Source organism: Spermophilus citellus (genome assembly GCF_964194105.1).
Source record: "Spermophilus citellus genome assembly, chromosome: 14".
Classification (NCBI taxonomy): Eukaryota; Metazoa; Chordata; class Mammalia; order Rodentia; family Sciuridae; genus Spermophilus; species Spermophilus citellus.
Window position 1 is genome coordinate 103,832,503 of NC_138194.1, and position 18,375 is coordinate 103,850,877.

The window sequence follows — 18,375 nt, forward strand, 5'->3', positions numbered from 1 at the left end:
CTGTGCAGCCTCTGGCCTGGGCCCTCCCTGCCATGCTTCCTCTCCCTTTCTGTCCTGTCAGTTTTGAAGACCCTCTTTGAGGGACACATCCATGACTCCGCAGGCTCTGGGCCAAGCTTGTGTCCTGGCTGTGCAGCCCCAGGCAGGTTATACCACCTCTCTGAGCTGCAGTTCTTTCGGCTTTGCAATGGAGCCCTGCCCTGCCCTACTCAGTCCCTGCCATGGGGGCAAAGGGAGGTTGGGGACAAAGTCACCGGGCTGGGGAAGGTCAGAATGCACATTCATGTTCAGGATCCACCCCTGGAAAAGGAGACCCCCCCACCCAGGAGCCCGTGGCACGTGTGAGGGGCCGCAACCTCGCCTCTCCTGACCTGCATTTCCCCTGCCCAGCCCCCGAATGGTGTTAGGAAAACCCGCAGATCACACCGGGTTCTCACACAGGGGAGTTGTGAGGTCCAAGGCTGGAAATAGCCTGAAATCACCCCTCCCAGCCCCCGCGGCCAGGGGCAGCAGGGTGGGGTGGAGGAGGGTGCCCAGGGTAGGCAGAGCTGCTGGGGTTGTCGGAGCCTGCCGTGGCCCCAGCTCCCGGGGAGGCGGCTGTGGACTGAGAAGTTGAAACCATGGCCAGGAGAAAATCTGGGCATCTCTGGGTCCTGGGCAGGGTCAGTGCCTGGGGGCCTATAGCTGTGCAGCCTGGGCTCTCCTTGTCTGTGAAAGGCAGTTAGCCAAGCAGGCCTGCCAGTGGCCACAGGAACAGGGTGGGGGAAATGATTCAGGCCACCTGGTCCTGAGTCCCCCCAACCAGTGTGGAGGAAGGCTCCTTCCCTCCTTTCCCTCCCGGCAGCCTGCCCTGGCTACCCACCTGCACTCAGGCTTCACGTCTCTGGTCCTCTCCCAGAAAGCATATGGAAATAGTCCTACCCACACCACAGGCGTGGCCCGTCGGAGTCCAAGGAGGACTGGATGGTCTCCCTACCCAGGAACCAGCACTGTGCCAGCCCCTCTTCTGGGTGCCCACACGCCTGGTGCCCATGGAAGCGCGTGTCCTGCCTGAGTCCTAGGGACCTTGATCTTTCCAGGCCTAGTGCCCCCATGTGATCCTCGACCTGTGAGAAAAGGCGGCCACCCAGGATTTGGGGCAGGCAGTCCACTTCTCTAGGAACCTTGAGGGGCAGAACAGATGGGAGGGAAAGCTGGCGTGAGGCTGTGGCAGAGGACCTGGGGCTGACACGGGGCTGGGCTACTGAGGGCCAGCTGGGTCCCTAGAAGCACTTTCCTCTCCTTGCCCTCCCTGGGACCTGGAAGCTTGGTCCACCCTTGGCCACTGGCCCAGTGTCCCTGTAGGGTCTGGGCCCTCAGGGCTGGGTGGGCAGGAAGCAGAGACAGTGGATCTATGGGAAGCCACGTTCCCTGGCTCTGAAGGCAGGTGGGGCAGAGGCTCCTGAGGCACGATGGGAAGGAGCTCTCTGTGGCCCTGGGGGTCTGGAAGAAAGGGCCTGTTCCGTGGGCCGGCTGAGTGAGTACAAGCACAGAGGCAGCCGTGGGGCTGGGAGTGGCCACAGAGGCACCAGGCGTGTGGCACCAGAGAACAGGAGACCTGCAGTCCCCTGCACTCATCATGGGGCCAGCCCATCCGTCTGCTCCCCTGAGGTTCCCGTTGCAGATGGAGCAGGTAAGGCACAGAGCAGGCAGGAAGCCCGCCTGGATCACCCAGCTGGAAAAGGGGAGCAGGGGCCCAACAGAGTGGTGCTCTCCGATACAGCAGCCACATGTGGCTATTTCAATTCAAATAAACTAAGAGTCAGTGAAAGTAAAAATTCAGATCCTCAGGCCACAGACATGTTTCCAGTGTTTGGCAGCCACTGTGGCTAGTGGTCGCCAGACTGGACAGAGTAGACCCACAATGTGCCACCACCGTAGGTAAGGCCATGGACAGAGCCACAGGGGCATGACCTGCTTTGCCAGGAAGGAGAGGCCAGGGTGGGAGGGGAGGGGGCAGGGGGCCTCCCCCCAGCCCTGGCGTCCTCTGCCTGCCTGGAAGCTGGGCTGGTGGCAGTGGCCAGCACACGTCTCAAAACTGCTCTTGCCTTGACTGGCTCTGCACTGGACACAACAGTGACCACACCTGGCCCGAATGCCACATGGACAGTCAAGGACAGTCTCTGAGGAGCTTCAGATCTGGAGCTGCTGGTGTGAGAGCCTGGGACTCCCTGGCACTTGTCTTGTTGGGGACCCTTCTCTGGAGGGGAGGGGCTGCTGGGCAGAAGGACCAGGGAGGGTCCCACGATGTTTGACTTTGCTAATGGCTGGGCTGAGAGAGCAGTACCTGCCGTGTGCCTGGGACCCGCCAGGCCACCAGGGAAGCTTCTGGAGGAGCAGGCCCACCGGTCTCACCCCGGAGGGCCTGGTCAACAGAGAGCTCAGTGTCACTTCCCCCCAAACAGTCCCTCCCTGACAGCCTGATGGCCAGGGTGCAGCTGGGCCAGGGAGAGGCTGGGGGCTTGAGGGCAGAGTGGAATGGTGGCATGATGGCAGGTCCCACGTCCTGACTGTGGCTTGTGGCCATCACAATTAATCACAGTGCATGTGACTTAGCCAGGCACTCCCTGTGTTCAGGTCCCTAAAGGTACTTCAGCCTTGGGTTTGCAAAGCCCACTGGACAACTGGGAGGACCGTGCTGTGTTCAGGACCAGAATCCCCGCCTGCCCCCCTCCTGCCCATTTACTGTGGGACCCCAGTCCTGAGAGGGCCCCTACCCACCCGAGGGTTCCTAAATGCAAGGGGTGGACCACCAGACTGGGAGTCAGCGAGTGTGGCTCTAACCATGCTCCCCTAGGACCTTACAAAACCCTCCTCCCTAAGAATGAGAGAGTCCTAAGTGAAGACGGTTGGAAATACATGGGGCTCTGAGACCTGCCTCCCAGTGCTCCCCTCATGCTTCTCTGATCCCCATCCTTTGAGGCTACCTTAGAGTCTACACAGTCTTGGGACCAGAGGCCTGTGTATAAAGCTGCCATAGGATTAGGGTTCAGTGTGTGACCAGGACTAAGGTTCCAACGTGAACCAGGATCCGGGTGCAGTACTCAATGTGTTAAGCCAGGATCAGGGCTCAGCTTGTGGCCAGTCAGGAGTCACGGCTGAGTCTATGGCTATGGCTCCAGTTTCATTGCTGGCCACAGATAGTGCTTAGAAGGTGCTAAGTGCTGTGCTCCCTCTGGGCTATGTGCGGAAGCTCCAGGACTTGGTGTCCAGCTGATGAGACCATCAATCCTAAGCACCCAAGGGCTTCTCCAGGGGCAACCGGGACGCAGGAAGGAAACTGACTTGGGTGTGGGATGGTCCTGATAGAGCCAGGGCTAGAACAGGTGTCGGGAGGGGGACTGCTTTATGTAAATTGCAGACAAATCTCAGGGTTTAGAGTTCTGGGATCCTGGAGTGTCCGGGCTGGAGAAAACTGTAAATACCATGCAGTCGAGACATTTACGTACCAAGTTGGAAACTGAGGCACCGCAGGTCACCCTGACTGCTTTAGCGGGGAGGTCCTGCCGCTGGTGCTCAGGGCCAAGCTGAGGCACCCCTTCCTTGGGGAGGAGTGTGGGGTAGACCAGCTGCAGTCTGCTCCACCTCTGGGAAGTGGAACATCTGGACTCTGGATCAGAGACTGGGGTGGGGGGGCAAGTCAGGGGGAGCCAGCAAGGAGTCCCCACATGGAAAGGAATGATGTGCCTCCCAGAAGCCCCAGTGTGGGAGGGAGACTGCTCTGCCCTGGATGACCCAGTGTGTGGGGGTCCCAGTCTCAAGCCAGATGCCAAAGCCTGCCCAGGGACGGCTGCTGCCCTCCCCCACCAGCCAGGGAAGGGCCTTTCTGAGATCCTGACTCAGAGCCCTGCTCCTGCTGCCTCTTGGCCTGATGTCAGAGGCCCTCTGGTGGCCACTGGCTGCTACTGCAGCAAGGAGAAGGAGACAAGGGCAGCTCAGCCAGGACACTGCCTCTTTCTGTCATTGTCAGATACTGGGGAAGAAGGCCCTTTTCCTGGAAGAGGAGGCGAGTGTGGTGCTGCCCAAGGGCTTGGACTGGGACGGGGGCCCTCCCTGCCCTTCCCTGACTGCCACCTGGTTTGGATCTCTGTGGCCCTCTGACCAGTCCCTCAGGACACCCTTGGAGCTCAGGACTCTGGTTGGCCTTACAGGGGAAACTGGTGTGGACAGAGCTGTGGGGTGAGATGTGCAATCTGCCAGGGTGCCCAGTTGATGTGTGTTGCCCTCCTCCTCTGGAGATCAGTGGAGGACGATGCTGGCTGTGAGGCTGCTGGAGAGGGTTAGTTGGAGGTTGGTGGCCATGGGATGACAGTGTGGAGTGGATGCCAAAACTCAGGTTGAAAGTGGTGATGGTGGTTGTGTGTATTGGTGCCACAGGGGTGGTACCCTAAGGGAAGCTGAGAGATGCAAGCAGCTGAGTCAGATGTTGGATTTGGGCAGCAATGCACAGGTGGCCTGCTAAGAGGGTAAGTGTGGAAAATACTGGACACTGGGTCTGCATCCAGAGTGGACCTTGCACCTGTGAGGCGGGAGCAAGGACCTTGGGGCAGAAGCATTCTGGTGAGAAACACCTTGAAGCAACTTCCCTGAAGCTCTTGCTTCAAGACTCAGCTTTTCATTCTAGAGGGGCCCCCTGAGGGTGGCGGGTCAAAGGTCTCAGAAGCCGGAGAGGGACCAGGGATGGCTTAAAATGGGAGAAAAAATAGCTAAAGGCACTTAACTCCATCAGCTGAGAGAAACAAAATCTGAACGTGGGACTGGGATGTCCCCACTGTTACCAAGTCAAAGAAAGGGAGGGAGTGCCTGGGGACAGCCCCACGGGGCCACTTACTTCCAACTCTACCTCCTTCTGGCTCTGTCCCCAGCCCCCTCACAGCTCTGAGCACTCCTTCAGGGGTAGGAGTCCCCCTGAAGGGAGATGGGACCCCCCAGCCTAAGCAGTCCAAGGGGCCTCCCCCACCTGCTCCTCTCCACAGGTCCTGAGCCTGTGCCTCTGACTCTCCCCTGCCCATCACTCCTCCACCTATCCATACATCATGGGTCCACCGACACTACCCGTCTATGCAGCCCAGCCATTTATCCCCAATCCTGTTCCAACCCCCTCCCTGCCCCATGCATTCTGTCCTCCCTTCTATCCACCCTCCACCCTTCCATCCATAATTCCACAGGATTTCCCAGTCGCCGGTCCCACCGTCCATTCATCCATCCATTCCATCCATCCATCCATCCTCTTATTCACCCTTTCTCCATCCCTCCACCCACGCACCTATATTGTTTGTGCACAACCCCTAACTTCCTTGTCTCCATTCTTCCGTCTGTCCATCCATCACCCATCATCCATCCGTTCAGACGGCAGCCACTCCTGCTCCTGGAAGAGGCCGAGGGCTGAGACCCAACTCCTGGCATTCCTGCTGCATGGGGCAGGAGCCCGCCTTCCTAGGTGTGCGCGCCTGTGTGCGTTTCACCCCCCACACCCGTTACCCTGCTCCCCTCCCCCACACCCCGCCCCCCGCTCGCGCTCCCCCTCTAATGTGTGATCTGGAAGCTCTATAAAGCCTGATGTAATCCGTAATGCAGTCTCTGGCTCCCGATTCGGGATCCAGTTTCAGAGAGCGAGAGATTGGGGAGCGCCGGCAGCCGGGCGGGGGAGCAGCTCTCGCCTCTCTCCTCCTCCTTCTCCCGGTCCTCGGCCTCCTCCTCCTCCTCCCCGCGCCGCCCCGCCCCCGGCTCGGCTCGGCTCCCCCCCCTCAGGAAGGGGAAAAAAGGCGAGAAGAGCGGGGCAGGCGAGAGGAGCGGAGCGGCGGCGCGGCCGGAGAGGGAGCGGCGGGCGCAGGCGGCGGCGGCGGGCGCGGCGTTGGCGGCGGCCCCGGCCGAGCGAGCGGAGCGGGCGAGCCGGCGGCACAGGCTGCCGCGCCGCGTCCTGGCCCGGCCCGGGCCCGCGCGCCCCGCATCGCCCGCAGAGCGGGCATCCGGACCCTCTTGGCGCCCCGGGGGCTCTGGCAGGCGGGGGGACGGGGAGGGGCCTGCGTGCGCCCGCGGGTGCGCTCCAGGGGGCGTCTCGGCGAGGCCGGGAGCGGGCCGGGGGCGGCAGCGGCGGTAGGAGCCCCCGCTCGGTCGGGCGCCGGGCTCGGCCGCGGAGGACGCGGGGCGCTCCCAGGGATTTGCAACTCGCCGGATCAAGTCCTCACCGGCGGGGACGCTGCTGCTGGGGAAGGTAAGGAAGGCTTTGGCGGGGGGCTGGGGGTGCGGCGGGAGGGGGCGCAGCGCTGGTGGGAGGGGATCGAGAGAGGGGGGCGCCCGGACTTCCCAACTTCGCGGTTTGGGGCTTCGTAGATCCCTGGTTTGCGCTCGGATCTCGGGAGTTTGGACCCCCTCCCCCCATCTCCTGCCTCCTCCAGCGGCGGCGACAGAATCTGGCAGGTCCCTGCGCGCCCGCATTGGGCAGGCTGAGGAGGGGGCGACCCTGGACGTGGGAGAGGCTCCTCCGTGCTGCTTAACCCCCCCCCCCACCCACACATACAGCCCGGCCAGACTGGCAGGCTGAGCTGGGGAAAGCACCCCCTCCCCATCACATGCACAGACCCTGGGAAGGCTGGGGAAGGCGTTCCCGTGGTGCCCCTCACACACTGACGCTAGCAGGGGTCTAAGGGAGCCCTATCTGGCCCCCGCAGCCACACAAGGATCGGGGATTCTCGGAAGAGACACCCCAAGGGTGGCCCTCCTTTCCTAATCACTCAGAGCCCCCTGCATACATTACATGGGCCGACACATCCCCCCCCCCCGCCCCGCACTGAGCCAGAGGAAGGCAGAGAAGCCCCCAATCTCCTCCTCACAGCCCTCACCCACAGACCCGGCTTTGGCGGTGGAGAGCCCCGGGAGGTTGCCCCCACCCCAGTTCAAATACAGGGCTATCCTCGTGCCCCCCACCATCACAAACACACACGCGAACGCCCTCGCTCGTTCCCTCCTTGTCTTGCTTTCTACTCGGTCGGACGGGCGGCACGGATAAGCCGCTCTGAACTTTGGGTCGGCCTTGCGCCCTCTCTGCGAGAAGCCGCTGGGCTGGGCGCCGAACACTCCCGGGTCCGCGTCCCCCGCAGGGAGAGGCCGCCCGGCCCTCCGCGGTCGCCTCGCCGGTTTGGAGCAGTGCGCCGCTGCCTCGAGGAACTAGCACGGCCCCCGCCCCCTCCCCGGGAGGCTGGGGGCTCGAGCTCTGGCCTGGAACCCTCTCCCCTGATCGGCTAGACGAGGCAGAGAACGCCTCCGGCCTCGGGAGGGGGCGGCGGAGCTGAGAGTCGCCGGGAAGCTAGGTGGCCGGGAGGGCTTGTCGGAGGCTGCGGCTCTGAGCACTGGTCTCTCCGCCTGGCCGCCGCAGCTCCTGCTTGGTCACTCCCGGGCGACCCGGAGGGAGACTCCAGCCTGACACCTCAGACTTGGGTCTGCTAGGCACCTTACCCTTTCCACTTTAATTTTAGGCTTCCAAGTTTCTTGGCGCGCACAGACCCGGGCTGGAGAGCAGCCTTAACCCACTCCTCCTTTAGCACGCCTTCCTTCCCCGAGGTCCCATCACGTCCCATTCCGCCGGGTCTGGGGCGAAGATTCCTTAGCGGCAACTCCCAAGGAGTTGAAAAACATGAAGGCGTGTGGGTGGGCAGGGGGCGCGCACTCCCGCCCCAGAGGAGCCTCAAGGCATAAGTGTTGCGGAGGGGGCTGAGAGGTCTGCGTTTCTGCCCTACCCTGGGGACCCAAGAAGACCCTCAGTGCCCTCTCTCATAGACACAAACACACGCCCCCCTCCGAGCGAGAGCCGCGCGGGCGGAGGCGGAGGGAGAACCGGGGGCTGGGGTCCTTTCTCACATCTAAGAGCCTGTATCAGGGGCTTGGGGTCTGGAAAGCGGATATAACGTCTCTCCTAACCCTCGGACCTTAATTTCCTCTGCGACCCTATAGTAGCGGAGGAGGCAGCAAGGGAGGTCGAGGAGGGAGCCGTTTCCTCCCGGACCGCGGGAGGCCACGAAACTCTGCGTCCGGACGCCAGGGTGCCGCCCGGTTGGGCTTTGAGTACCCCCACAAGGTCAAGCAGGCGAAGGAGGGGGCGGGGGCTTCTGCGCGCGCCCCCGCCCCCGCCCGTGCAGAATCCGGGCCTTGGGAGCGGGTGTGGGCCGCCGGGCTAGTCAGTCCCGCGCGCCCGACACCCGCGCCCGGTCCCCGGAGGCGGACACAGCGCGCGTTCGGGGATCCCGGAGCGCCAGGCGCCCCGCGTCGGGCTCTGTGCCCTCCCTTTCGGCTCGTCAGCTGCTGCTCGGCGCTGCTTTCTGACTTGTTGCGCCAGGATCTGGGGACGGGAAGCCGGCCGGGGAGCCCCGGAGCCCGGGTGGCGGGGAGGCGAACCCCAAGGCCAGGGGATGCGCCAGGGCGGCGCAAGCGGGGAGTTTGTCGCCTTCGATCCCGGAAAGGGCGTTAGTCCCCGCCGCGATCCCGCGCGGGGGCGGAAAGGAGGCGATTCGTCGCCTTCAGCATCACGCCGCACTCCTTAGGATCCTGGGCCGGGGAGGGGACGCAGCCAAGTTGCAGAGCCCTCCAGTCCCTTCCCTTGCCTGCAGGCTCCGGCCCCTCTTGGGCCTCGGTGGCCGCGTCCGTGAAATGGGTCGCGGATTACCCTGTGGGTTCCCTTCCAGCCCCGATCCCTAACGCTCCTCCGAGATCCTACGTTCTGCGTCCGCAGCGTGCAGGGTCTGCAGCGTCCTGGCCGGCCGGGTCCTGGGGCAGATCCGCACCTGCGGATACAGCCCGCGGGGCCCGGCAGGAGAGGGCCCTGGCAGGCTGGGAGAGCGGCAGGGGCCTGGGCAGCTTCCGGCGGCGCCCTAGTGTCCGGGCCCGCACGCCTGGCCTAGCCCCGCCTCCCGGAGCGATCCTGAGGGGGCCAGATCCTGTCCCCGGGGTACGCCGCGGGGCTCCAGGCCAAGGCGTCCGGCGCGGGTCTGCGGTGGTGGAGGGCGGAGGGCCGGGCGCGCTACTGCGGACGGCCGAGAGAGGGCGCGCGCGACGCGCCCGCGCCAGCCTTGCCCGCCCCTTCCGTCTCCTCGGCTGCCTGCCCGCGGCTCCCGCCCCATCTTGGGCAGCCCCCGGCCGACCTCTCTCATGCCTGGCTCCCGCAGCTAGGGCCAGTGAAGCACCTCGCGTCGCAGCCTGAGTCCCCACCACTGTTTCTCCCCAAACTCACCTGGCCCGAGTCAGCTTTGTACCGGCGTAAGTGTGCGTGTTTGTGTGCACGTGTATATGTGTGCTACGCATGCACGTGCGTGTCCGTGGGTCTGCAGGCTGTTAGCAGATGTGTGCGGGCATGCAGACTTCTACACCGGTGTGCATGTGGTTTTAGTCTTGTGCGAGTGTGCGCCCTACACAGCGGGAGGTAGTGAAACCACATCTCACCGCCAGCCCTGGTCAGGTCCCAGTGCAGTGCTTGCACCACGTGGACCCCGACCAGGAATTCTGAAACTGGAGGGTTTTGTTTCCTTCTGGCTACCTGCAAGCCACTGTCTCATTGCCCTCCAAAAGCGTGGCCTCCCTGGCTCCAGCTGCACCAGTGGTCAGTTCTGTGATTTCTGGTAAACACACAGAGCCTGGGGTTCCCTTGGACACAGCCCAGAGGAAGTGGCACACACTAATTGGTTGCCCATGTGTGCACACTTGCATTGGAAATACTGTGGTAGACAAGGCCTGACCACCCCCCCCCCATACTGAGACAGTGGGAGGAAAGGGGTCCCAGAGCCTGAAGGGCCTGGGGAGTAGAGGACAGCTGCTGCAGGAGCACAGGGTGCTGCTCCCCCAGGAGGCGGAGGAAGCAGCAGCTAAATGGTGTCCACAGAAGGCGTGTGTCAAGGGGTCCGAGGTTCTGAGCAGAGGGAACAGCCACCAAAAACCTGGAGCTCAGGAGAATGCAGGGGTGAGGAGAATGCAAGAGTTGAGGAGGAAGATAGGGAGAACCAGGGGCTCCCCATGGGGTGGGGCCATACTAGGATCCCTGAAGACCTTGGCCTGTGCTCTGGAAGCTGAGAGGAAGCACTCGAAGGGTCTTAGGGTTGGTGACTGGGCCTGATGGAGATGTCAAGGGCGTGGCAGGCCCTCCTTTGGGCAGCCAGATCACAGGGGAACAGCAAGGAACCAGGATGCACACCCTCCTGAATGGCTCGCACACCCACTCTGCACGGCACAAGAACAGCAAGCACACTCATCACAACAGCATCACATACAGCCCTGGCCTGACCTTGGACCCCCCCCCCCCACACACACACGTGCACTAGCGTGCAACATAAACACAAGCATAGTGCACAAGCTCAGTATCCCACAAGGAAGAGAAACGTGAAATCCTGCACACTGCTGCCCTGGCTCTTCTCCTTGTGAGCTCCCAGGAAGGACATCTGCCACAGGAGCTCTCAGGGAGCTGCACACACCTGCACGTGTTGCCCCATGCTAGTGTGTGCGTGTCCACACCCAAGCAGGAGGGAGTGTAGCACAGACTGTGAGGGCCCAGGGACACAATGGATATTTATGTCCTAGCACAGGCCAGCCCTCACCCAGCCCACTGCTGCAGGCAGGACCGGCCCTGGGACCTGATGGTGCAGAGGCCAGTGTTCAGGTCTTGGCTCCTCAGCTTTCTTATCCATGCAGTGACAGCTGTCTCCCAGGGTTAAGGTGAGGAATTGCCCTGGACAAGCACAAAGCTCCACCCCCTCTTGTTATTTCATTTGTGCTAAGTGAGAAAGTAATGGGAAGTGTTCAGCACCAGGAGCCAGGCTCTGTCACCTCTGCTGGCCGTTCCTGTTGCCCTTTCAGAATACCTAAGCCCCCCACTAGCAGGATCACATGTGCGCCTAATGGTTTAGACAAATCCAAGCTCCTGGGGACCCGCCTCTAGGTGGGGCGCTGGGGACCTGTGTTGGCCCTGGCCCTGGCCTGCTGCTTGCCTAGGTGGACCCCTGTGCCCACCTCTGCCCCTTCCCTCCGTCCTCTGCACAGCTGTTTGCACAACACAAGTGTGCACACACACATCTCCCCCTCATGCTCACCCTTCCCTGTCTCCACCTTCTCGTCCATCAGCAGCAGCCCCATCGTGCCCATTTCTGGAGCCCGCCCCTCACCCCCCATCCTGTTGTACCCTCTCACCATAGCATACCCCACTTGTTCCCCCACTGACCCACACACTCACCTCCCCACCATCACCTCCAGACCTTCACAGATGCCATCACCCCACCCATCATGCCCACAGCCCCCTCCCTGGGGACCTACCCCCATCCGCATCCTCTTCCACACCATGAGGCCTGTGCTGTTTGGTGGGGTGTGGATGAATCTGAGCCTCCATCAGGCGTGCAGCTGTGAGCACGTGCACGGAGAGGAAGTGCAGCAGGCCTATTTCCCACAGTCCCCGGTCCACGTTGGGTGACTATGACGTCTAGCCCAGTCAGGCAAATTCTGGGGAGCCCAGAGGCAGCAAGAAGCCCCCCTATGCTTGAAGAACTGCTCCTGCTCTGGGCCACTTTTGGGGGTGCTGACTCAGCTAGGATTTGGAGTTGAGGTGTCCATGAAGTGAGAGAAGGCAGAGGCAGAAGGGCGGGGGGCAGGGGTCTTTGGGGGCTCATCAGGACCATGCAGAGGTGGCCTGGGCCCTCGGGCCTGATTTCAACACACTTGCACATTGTGGAGTGCAGAGGGAGCAGCAAAAATCTCCTGGCCTCACCTTGTGATATCCATCCCCCTCTGCGAATAGTGGCTGGCCTTCCTGGCCTGCATCTCACCCCCTGCTTGTTGGCTGGTGACTTTGCACCAGCCGCCTTGCTGCTGAGACTCAGCTCTCCTTGCTGTGATGGGAGGTAGGATGCTCCTGCCTACTGGTCTGAGACTGCAGACCACCCCCCTGTCAGAGACCCACCTGGTGGCTCTAGAGGGCAAGGCTTGGCAATGCCTGCCCAGGGAAAGGCATGTGGGCGTGGCGCCAAACCAACATGGCAAGGAGCAGATTCTGACTCCCGCGCCCTCCCCTGCCTCTGTGTTGCTCCCAGCCCCCAACCCCAGGGACTCTTCCCAGTGTCTGGCCCAGGGCAATGAGATGGTCTTCCTGTCCCCTGCAGCATGTGCACATGTACACACAGCCCATGCCCTTGCCCCTGGCACACCACAGCCTCATGCACGGCTTCACTGGCACACCTACATACGAGCCACTTGCTCTCACACACACAAACCTGCACAAGAGCATGTGCACACACACAGCTGTGTGCACACTTGCACAAGGCCACACACACACTGCAGCATGTGTCTGCACGCTCCTCTTGCACTCACACCCTCACACCTGCACACACTTGCTCACACCTGCACATACACAGTCACACCCACCGGGCCCACCTGCAGGACCCACAGCTCTGTCCCGGCAGCCACTGCAGCTGTTCCTGTGTTTCCGCAGCCTGTGAGCTCTGGGTGTTGAGAGAGGCCTGGTGGGGCCTGCTGCCCAGGTGCAGCCCCGGGAGCCTCGGTTCTCCATCTGAGCACTGGTTTGGGATGGCTGACCTACCTCCTTGGGACAGAGGGTTAGTCTGGCTGCAGCCCTGGCGTTGTTGTGGCAGGTCTTGGTGGGAGGAATCAGGAGCCAGGAGACCTGCCTAGTGGTCCAGGTCTCAGGGTGCCACCAGAAGCTCTGCCATCAGACAGCCCTCTGGGGACAGCTCTTATGTGACAGGACTTTCCTTCCTCTCATTTTAGACCTGCCCTAGGATATGCAGGGACCTGAAGCAGCAGGGTGAGGGCGAGGTGTGGGCAAAGGCTTTGGAGGCCGGGCCTGCAGGAAGCTCATGTGGTGCAGGAGGCCTGGCCTTGCTCGATCTGGGGCCCAGGTGTCATGGGTGATGGAGTGGGCTGTGGGGTGATGGGGCCTCTCTCTCCCTCCAGGACTACCTGGGGGAGATGCTCAGCCTCTCTGGGCTTGTTTCCGTGACTGGTGGAGGTGGCAGCTGGTGGCCCTCTGTGGGTGGGGTTGGTTGAAGGCCTGCACCGGGACTGTAGTGCCTTGAGCAGAGCCTCGCCCAGGCCCCTGCTGTGCACCCCCAGAGTGGCCCATGTTCTGTCCGTGCTTTTCTGTCTTCCTGGCAAGCTCACCCTGGCTTCCAGCCAGGTCCCCCGGGTGGTCCCTGTGCCCAGGCAGGCGGTGGACAGAGGAAGGTGGCCTGCTGCGAGGCCAGGCCTGGCAGGCATGGTGAGCGTGCTGGGCTCCCATGCCCATCTGGGAAGCCTCTTGGCAGCCCCGTCCCCCAGTGGAGATGCCTCACTGGTCTGGCCCCCACCCTGCCCTCTGGGGTAGAGTACAGCTGGGTGCTGCTGACGCAGGCTGGCTGTCCTGTAGGTCTGCCCAGGCCGAGGTGGGCGGATGGGTCTGGCGCCTGGGGGCTGGGGAGGCAGGTTGTCTGAGCACCCCGTCCTTGGTCTGTTGCCCCTGAGGCCTGTCCTAGACATCTGGCCTCTTCTCATGGCTCTGGGCCCTGAGATACACACACAGGTTGCCTGGGCTCATGTCAGAGGGCCTACAAGGACCCACAGGCCTCCAGAGACCAGCTGCTGGGCCATTGGAGGCCCAGAAGCCCACAGGAATGCATGGGCACCCTGAGCAGGGAGGGCCGCCCACCCGCCTCCTACCCCCCTGGACAGCCCTCGGAGCTGAGGACGCCTGCCCCTCCCCCAGCACAGCCTTCTCAGGACACAGGCGGGCACTGTTCGGAAGCCGCAGGACTACAGAGTGCCTTTTGTGGCTGGTGTCTGGGGACGCCATTGGCCGTCCAGGGTGGGTGGGGAGGGGATGCAGTGCCCGGGCCCAGGTCCGTCTGTCGGTGTGGACTAGCTCAGGATGGGGTGCTGCTGGGCCCTGGGGAGGAGAGCCGGGCACACTGAGGCTGCAGAGGGCCCAGGCTGTCCAGGGCAGGTTCCTGCTGCCCAGGCTGCCTCTCTGGTCCAGCTGCACCTGGACCCCCAATGAGGATCAGCAGTGCCCAAGTTTTCCTCCTGCCCTGTGACCCGCAGAGGCACACGTGTGTGGCACACACACAGGGACACACCCAGACGTGTGCTCACGCGCTCGTGCCCACAGGCACACATGGGCACACTTCTGCTCCTCCACCTCCCTGCCTCATCGAGGACCTTTCCTGTGGCCCCTCCCTCCTGCTCTCCTTTGTCCCCTACAGACAGCGGGTCCTCTAGTGAAGATCAGATCATCCAACTCCACTGCGCCCAGGAATGTCCCTCCATGCCCTCTACCTCCAGCTGGCTCTGGGGCCTATCCCTGCAGCCTCCTTCCCTGGGCCACTCCTGTCCCCCAGTCCCTTACATCCCTACAGGTAAACCCAGGGCTGCCAGGTGGTCCTTTTAAAGGCTGTTCTGCTGCTGTCCGTCACTGCCACCTCTCCCACACTGAGGGGGCCTCATACCCCTGATGGTGCTCAGAGGACGGGGTGGCCCATGACATGGGACTGGCCAGCAGGGGTGCAGGAGGGCCTAGGCGCAACCAGCTCTTGCAGGTCCTGGGACAGTGACAGGGAGAGGACATGGTGTGGCTCTGCTGAAAGAGGACTCGTGTGTCCATCTGTAAGCGGGATCTGCAGCGGAACCCTGGGATTGCTGTCATGGACGGCAAGCACCTGAGGTGCGTCCTTCCGTGTCTTCCCACCCAGCTATGCCCTCAAGGATCAAGGTCACCGGCCCCTCCTGCCCAGCACCTCGTGGCCAGGCTGTAAGGCTGAGCACCTGCTCTAGGCTGCAACCATTCTTCACCCAGGGTATGGGAGGCCCAGAGGGCCCTGTGCCTGGCCACCGGCCTGTGGAGACTGGGATTCGTGCATCTGGCTCTGCGTCTGCTCTGCTCTCCCAACCCCATTGTGCCTCCCAGACACGGCCTTCCATGGAGGCTGTGGGGAGAGGCCCCAGGCCGGCACTGACATGCCCGGCTGTGCAAGACCCCCTGCCAGGCAGAATGCAGTGGGTTTGGGGTAACCCTGACTGGGGGTCAGGACTAACAGGCTTGCCTGTGCCTCCTTGCACTGCAAGTGGGGGCAGAGTGAGATGGACCTGTGGTGGAGCCGCAGAGGCACGAGGGGGCAGTGCTGGGCCGGGCTGGGTCTTCCCATCTGGCTTTGCTGACATTCCCCCAGGGGCTGGGGCCGGGGCTGGTCCCTGATTCTCACTGGGCATTAGGGGAGCGTCAGTCCCTGGGTGGGGCTCAGGTGAAGGCTGGCAGCTATATAAGGTTGGGAATGGGGGACAGGGGACGAGGCTGGCTGTGGGACCCTGGCTGTGGCCTCCCCAGCTTCACAGATAGGGGAGAGGGTGGGAGGGCTCTGCAGGCTGACCAGGGCCTCCCCTCAGGGTGGGTAGGGCAGGCTGGCGGATGGGCTTTGGGAGTGGGGACTGGGTGAGTTGCCAGATGTGCGGAGGCCAGCAGGCTGAGAAGCGTGCAGTGCAGGTCTGTCCTCCTCAAGGGCCACTGACAGGGCCTGCTGGGCCGGAGCTGCCCCAGGTGACCCAGAGGCCTCAGGCTTCCTCTCCCTGTTGATGTCACTTCCTGTGCTTGGCTGCTCTTACCTTCTTGCTGAGAGCCGCGAGGACCTCTCTATCTCGCAGAGGAGCAAACTGAGGCCCCATGTGAGGGCTTGCCCAGATGATTGTCCAGCCTCAAGCATCCCTGCTGGGGGCTCAGAATCTCAATGGGTGGACCTGGGGACTCCCTACTGTGCTTGGGAGGCCACTGCAGAAGGACTAGGAGGGAATGAAGAGCCGTGATGACCTTGTGTCTCTGGCCAGCTGGGCTCAGGCAGCAGGAAGCAGTACATCCCTCCTTTGAAGGGGTCAGCAGACCATGACCCCCTCCCTCCCCTACTGGCTCAGCTGATGGGTGGAATGGATGTGGGAAACTGAGGTTGGCCAGTGAAGGACCTTGCCTGGGTGGATCTGGGTTGGGCAGTGCCTAGCTTGCTGTTCACTGTAACGTGGGCAGTGGTGCATCCGGGTCCTCTCCTGTGCTGGGAGTCTGTCCAGGCTCTGCTGTGGCTCTTCCCCCCTTCACTGCAGCTTGAGGAAGCTGCTTAGGCCTGTCTCTGAACCTGGGGTCTTTATCATGGTGCACCCTCACAGGGTGGGGGGGTGGCAAGGCGGCCATTGTCCCTCTGTTCCTCCCTAGGTCCTGTGTCTGGAGATGAAGGGCATGAGGGTCTTCCTGCAGGAGCATGCATGGGCACAGGGCTGAACCAGCAGAGCAGACAGCTGGCAATTGCAGACGGCACCAGTCAGACCCCTCACGTCCACGCCCTGTGCCTCCCGCTATGGGGTCTGCAGTGCTGCCACTTGGGCCTGCAGACAAGGCCGAGGTCTGCTGAGTGGAGATGGTCAAAATGACCTCTGTCCTCTGTTCTCTGCCTGTTGGTTGGCAGATTCTTCCCAGGCAGGAGGAAGGTCATTGAGGGAGGGGCAGAGGACAGAGGAGAGGGTAGAGAGGGCTGAGAGGGCATCCTCTCCTCTTGGTGGTATCCAGAGGGCCATGAGCAGAGCCATAGGAACCACGCCAGGACCTGCCCAGTTGGGTAGCCAAGAGGCCTAGGCTGCATGCTCACCCTCCCTAATCAGTGCGGGTGGAGGAAGAGGGACGCCATTTCCCTGGCTGGACCCCTGCTCTGCAGGTGGACACCCTAGTTGGGGTAGACAGGCAGGGGACCGAGCAGGTGTTCTGGAAGGCGTCAGAGCCAGAGCGTGTGCTCCACAGTCTTGGTGCCTGGCCGGAGCCGCTGTGTTGCCCCTGCGGGTCCCAGCAGGCCAGGAGCCACAACCTCGGGGTTCACCACGCTCCCCTCTGCTTTCTCTTCCAGCTGCCATGGTGGCCATGGGCGGGCGTGAGGGCCCTGGACTTTAGAAGCCATTGCCGCCCTCTCACCTGAAGCCGGGCTCTGCCCCATCCTGTCCTCACCCCACCCCGGCTCCCGGCCCCCTGCCCCCTGCCCCCGGCCCGGCCCTGCCTGCAGCCGGACCCTGGCATGTCAAGGCCTGGCCCGTGCCTGTCTGCCCAGCCCGCGGAACCCCGGCGGCCCCGCGAGCTAGGATGAGGGGCCAGGCCGCCGCCCCGGGCCCTGTCTGGATCCTCCTGCCGCTCCTGCTGCTGCTGCTGTTGCTGGGGCGCCGGGCGCGGGGGGCCACCGGGGTGGACGCAGGGCCCGGGGCCGAGCCGTGCACCACGTTGGTGCAGGGCAAGTTCTTCGGCTACTTCTCGGCAGCTGCTGTGTTTCCAGCCAACGCCTCTCGCTGCTCCTGGACCCTGCGCAACCCGGACCCCCGGCGCTACACTCTCTACATGAAGGTGGCCAAGGCGCCCACGCCCTGCGGAGGCCCTGGCCGCGTCCGCACCTACCAATTCGACTCCTTCCTGGAGTCCACGCGCACCTACCTGGGTGTGGAGAGCTTCGACGAGGTGCTGCGGCTCTGTGACCCCTCGGCGCCGCTCGCCTTCCTGCAGGCCAGCAAGCAGTTCCTGCAGATGCAGCTCCAGCAGCCGGCCCAGGACCACAGCCCCGGGCCCTCCGGCCCCAGAGACGACTTCTCCGTGGAGTACCTGGTGGTGGGCAACCGCAGCCCCAGCCGGGCCGCCTGCCAGATGCTGTGCCGCTGGCTGGACGCCTGTCTGGCCGGTAGCCGTAGCTCCCATCCCTGTGGCATCATGCAGACCCCCTGTGCCTGCCTTGGTGGAGAGGCCAGCGACCCTGCCTCCAGCCCCTTGGTCCCCCATGGGGACGTCTGCTTGAGGGACGGCGTGGCGGGTGGCCCCGAGAACTGCCTCACCAGCCTGACCCAGGACAGGGGTGGGCACGGCGCACCAGGTGAGTGGCGGAGGGAGAGGCTGAGGCAGCTCTGCGGGCAGAAGGGTGAGGGCAAAGCGGGCCCAGCCCCCAGGGCAGTGTGGCCAGCAGCGCCTTGGTCCCAGCAGGAAGCCTCCTTGAGCTGTTCACCACAGGCTCTCTGGGCTCCCAGTGGCCAAGTCTCGTTCAGGGTTGAGTTTCCTGCCAGCTGGGGAGATCAAACTCCCCATGAGAGGATCCTTTCCTTTTCTTAGCAAGGGCACCTCAAGGGACCGAGCCTGCTGTGGCCGGTGGCTGGGCCAGGTGCAGGGAACAGTGAATGGAGTGGGCAGGGGGCTCTGTGGAGATGCTGCCGGGCCGGGGGCGTGCCCCTGCCCCATGGCCTGCTGTAGGGGACCCAGCAGCAAGAACAGCACAGGAGTGCTGCCTTGGGAGCTGCCCCTTCAGGATGGAGAGGGGCCAG

At 63.2% G+C, this 18,375-nt stretch overlaps 1 protein-coding gene across 7 annotated transcripts in view; it reads left to right on the plus strand.

The window, feature by feature from the left end:
- The first annotated feature begins 5,859 nt into the window (after positions 1 to 5,859).
- ADGRB1 (adhesion G protein-coupled receptor B1) overlaps positions 5,860 to 18,375 on the plus strand; it is a 78,201-nt gene continuing 65,685 nt past the window's right edge. The window contains exons 1-4 of one of the 7 annotated variants that reach the window (XM_081266351.1): positions 5,860 to 6,253; positions 14,748 to 14,852; positions 16,250 to 16,436; positions 16,932 to 17,933. In XM_081266351.1, the coding sequence (XP_081122477.1) occupies positions 17,162 to 17,933 (772 nt within the window). In that variant the 5' untranslated portion in view covers positions 5,860 to 6,253; positions 14,748 to 14,852; positions 16,250 to 16,436; positions 16,932 to 17,161. The remainder of the gene's footprint in view (positions 6,254 to 14,747; positions 14,853 to 16,249; positions 16,437 to 16,931; positions 17,934 to 18,375) is intronic. The other 6 variants (XM_081266350.1, XM_081266352.1, XM_081266349.1 and 3 more) reach the window with 6 other exon arrangements.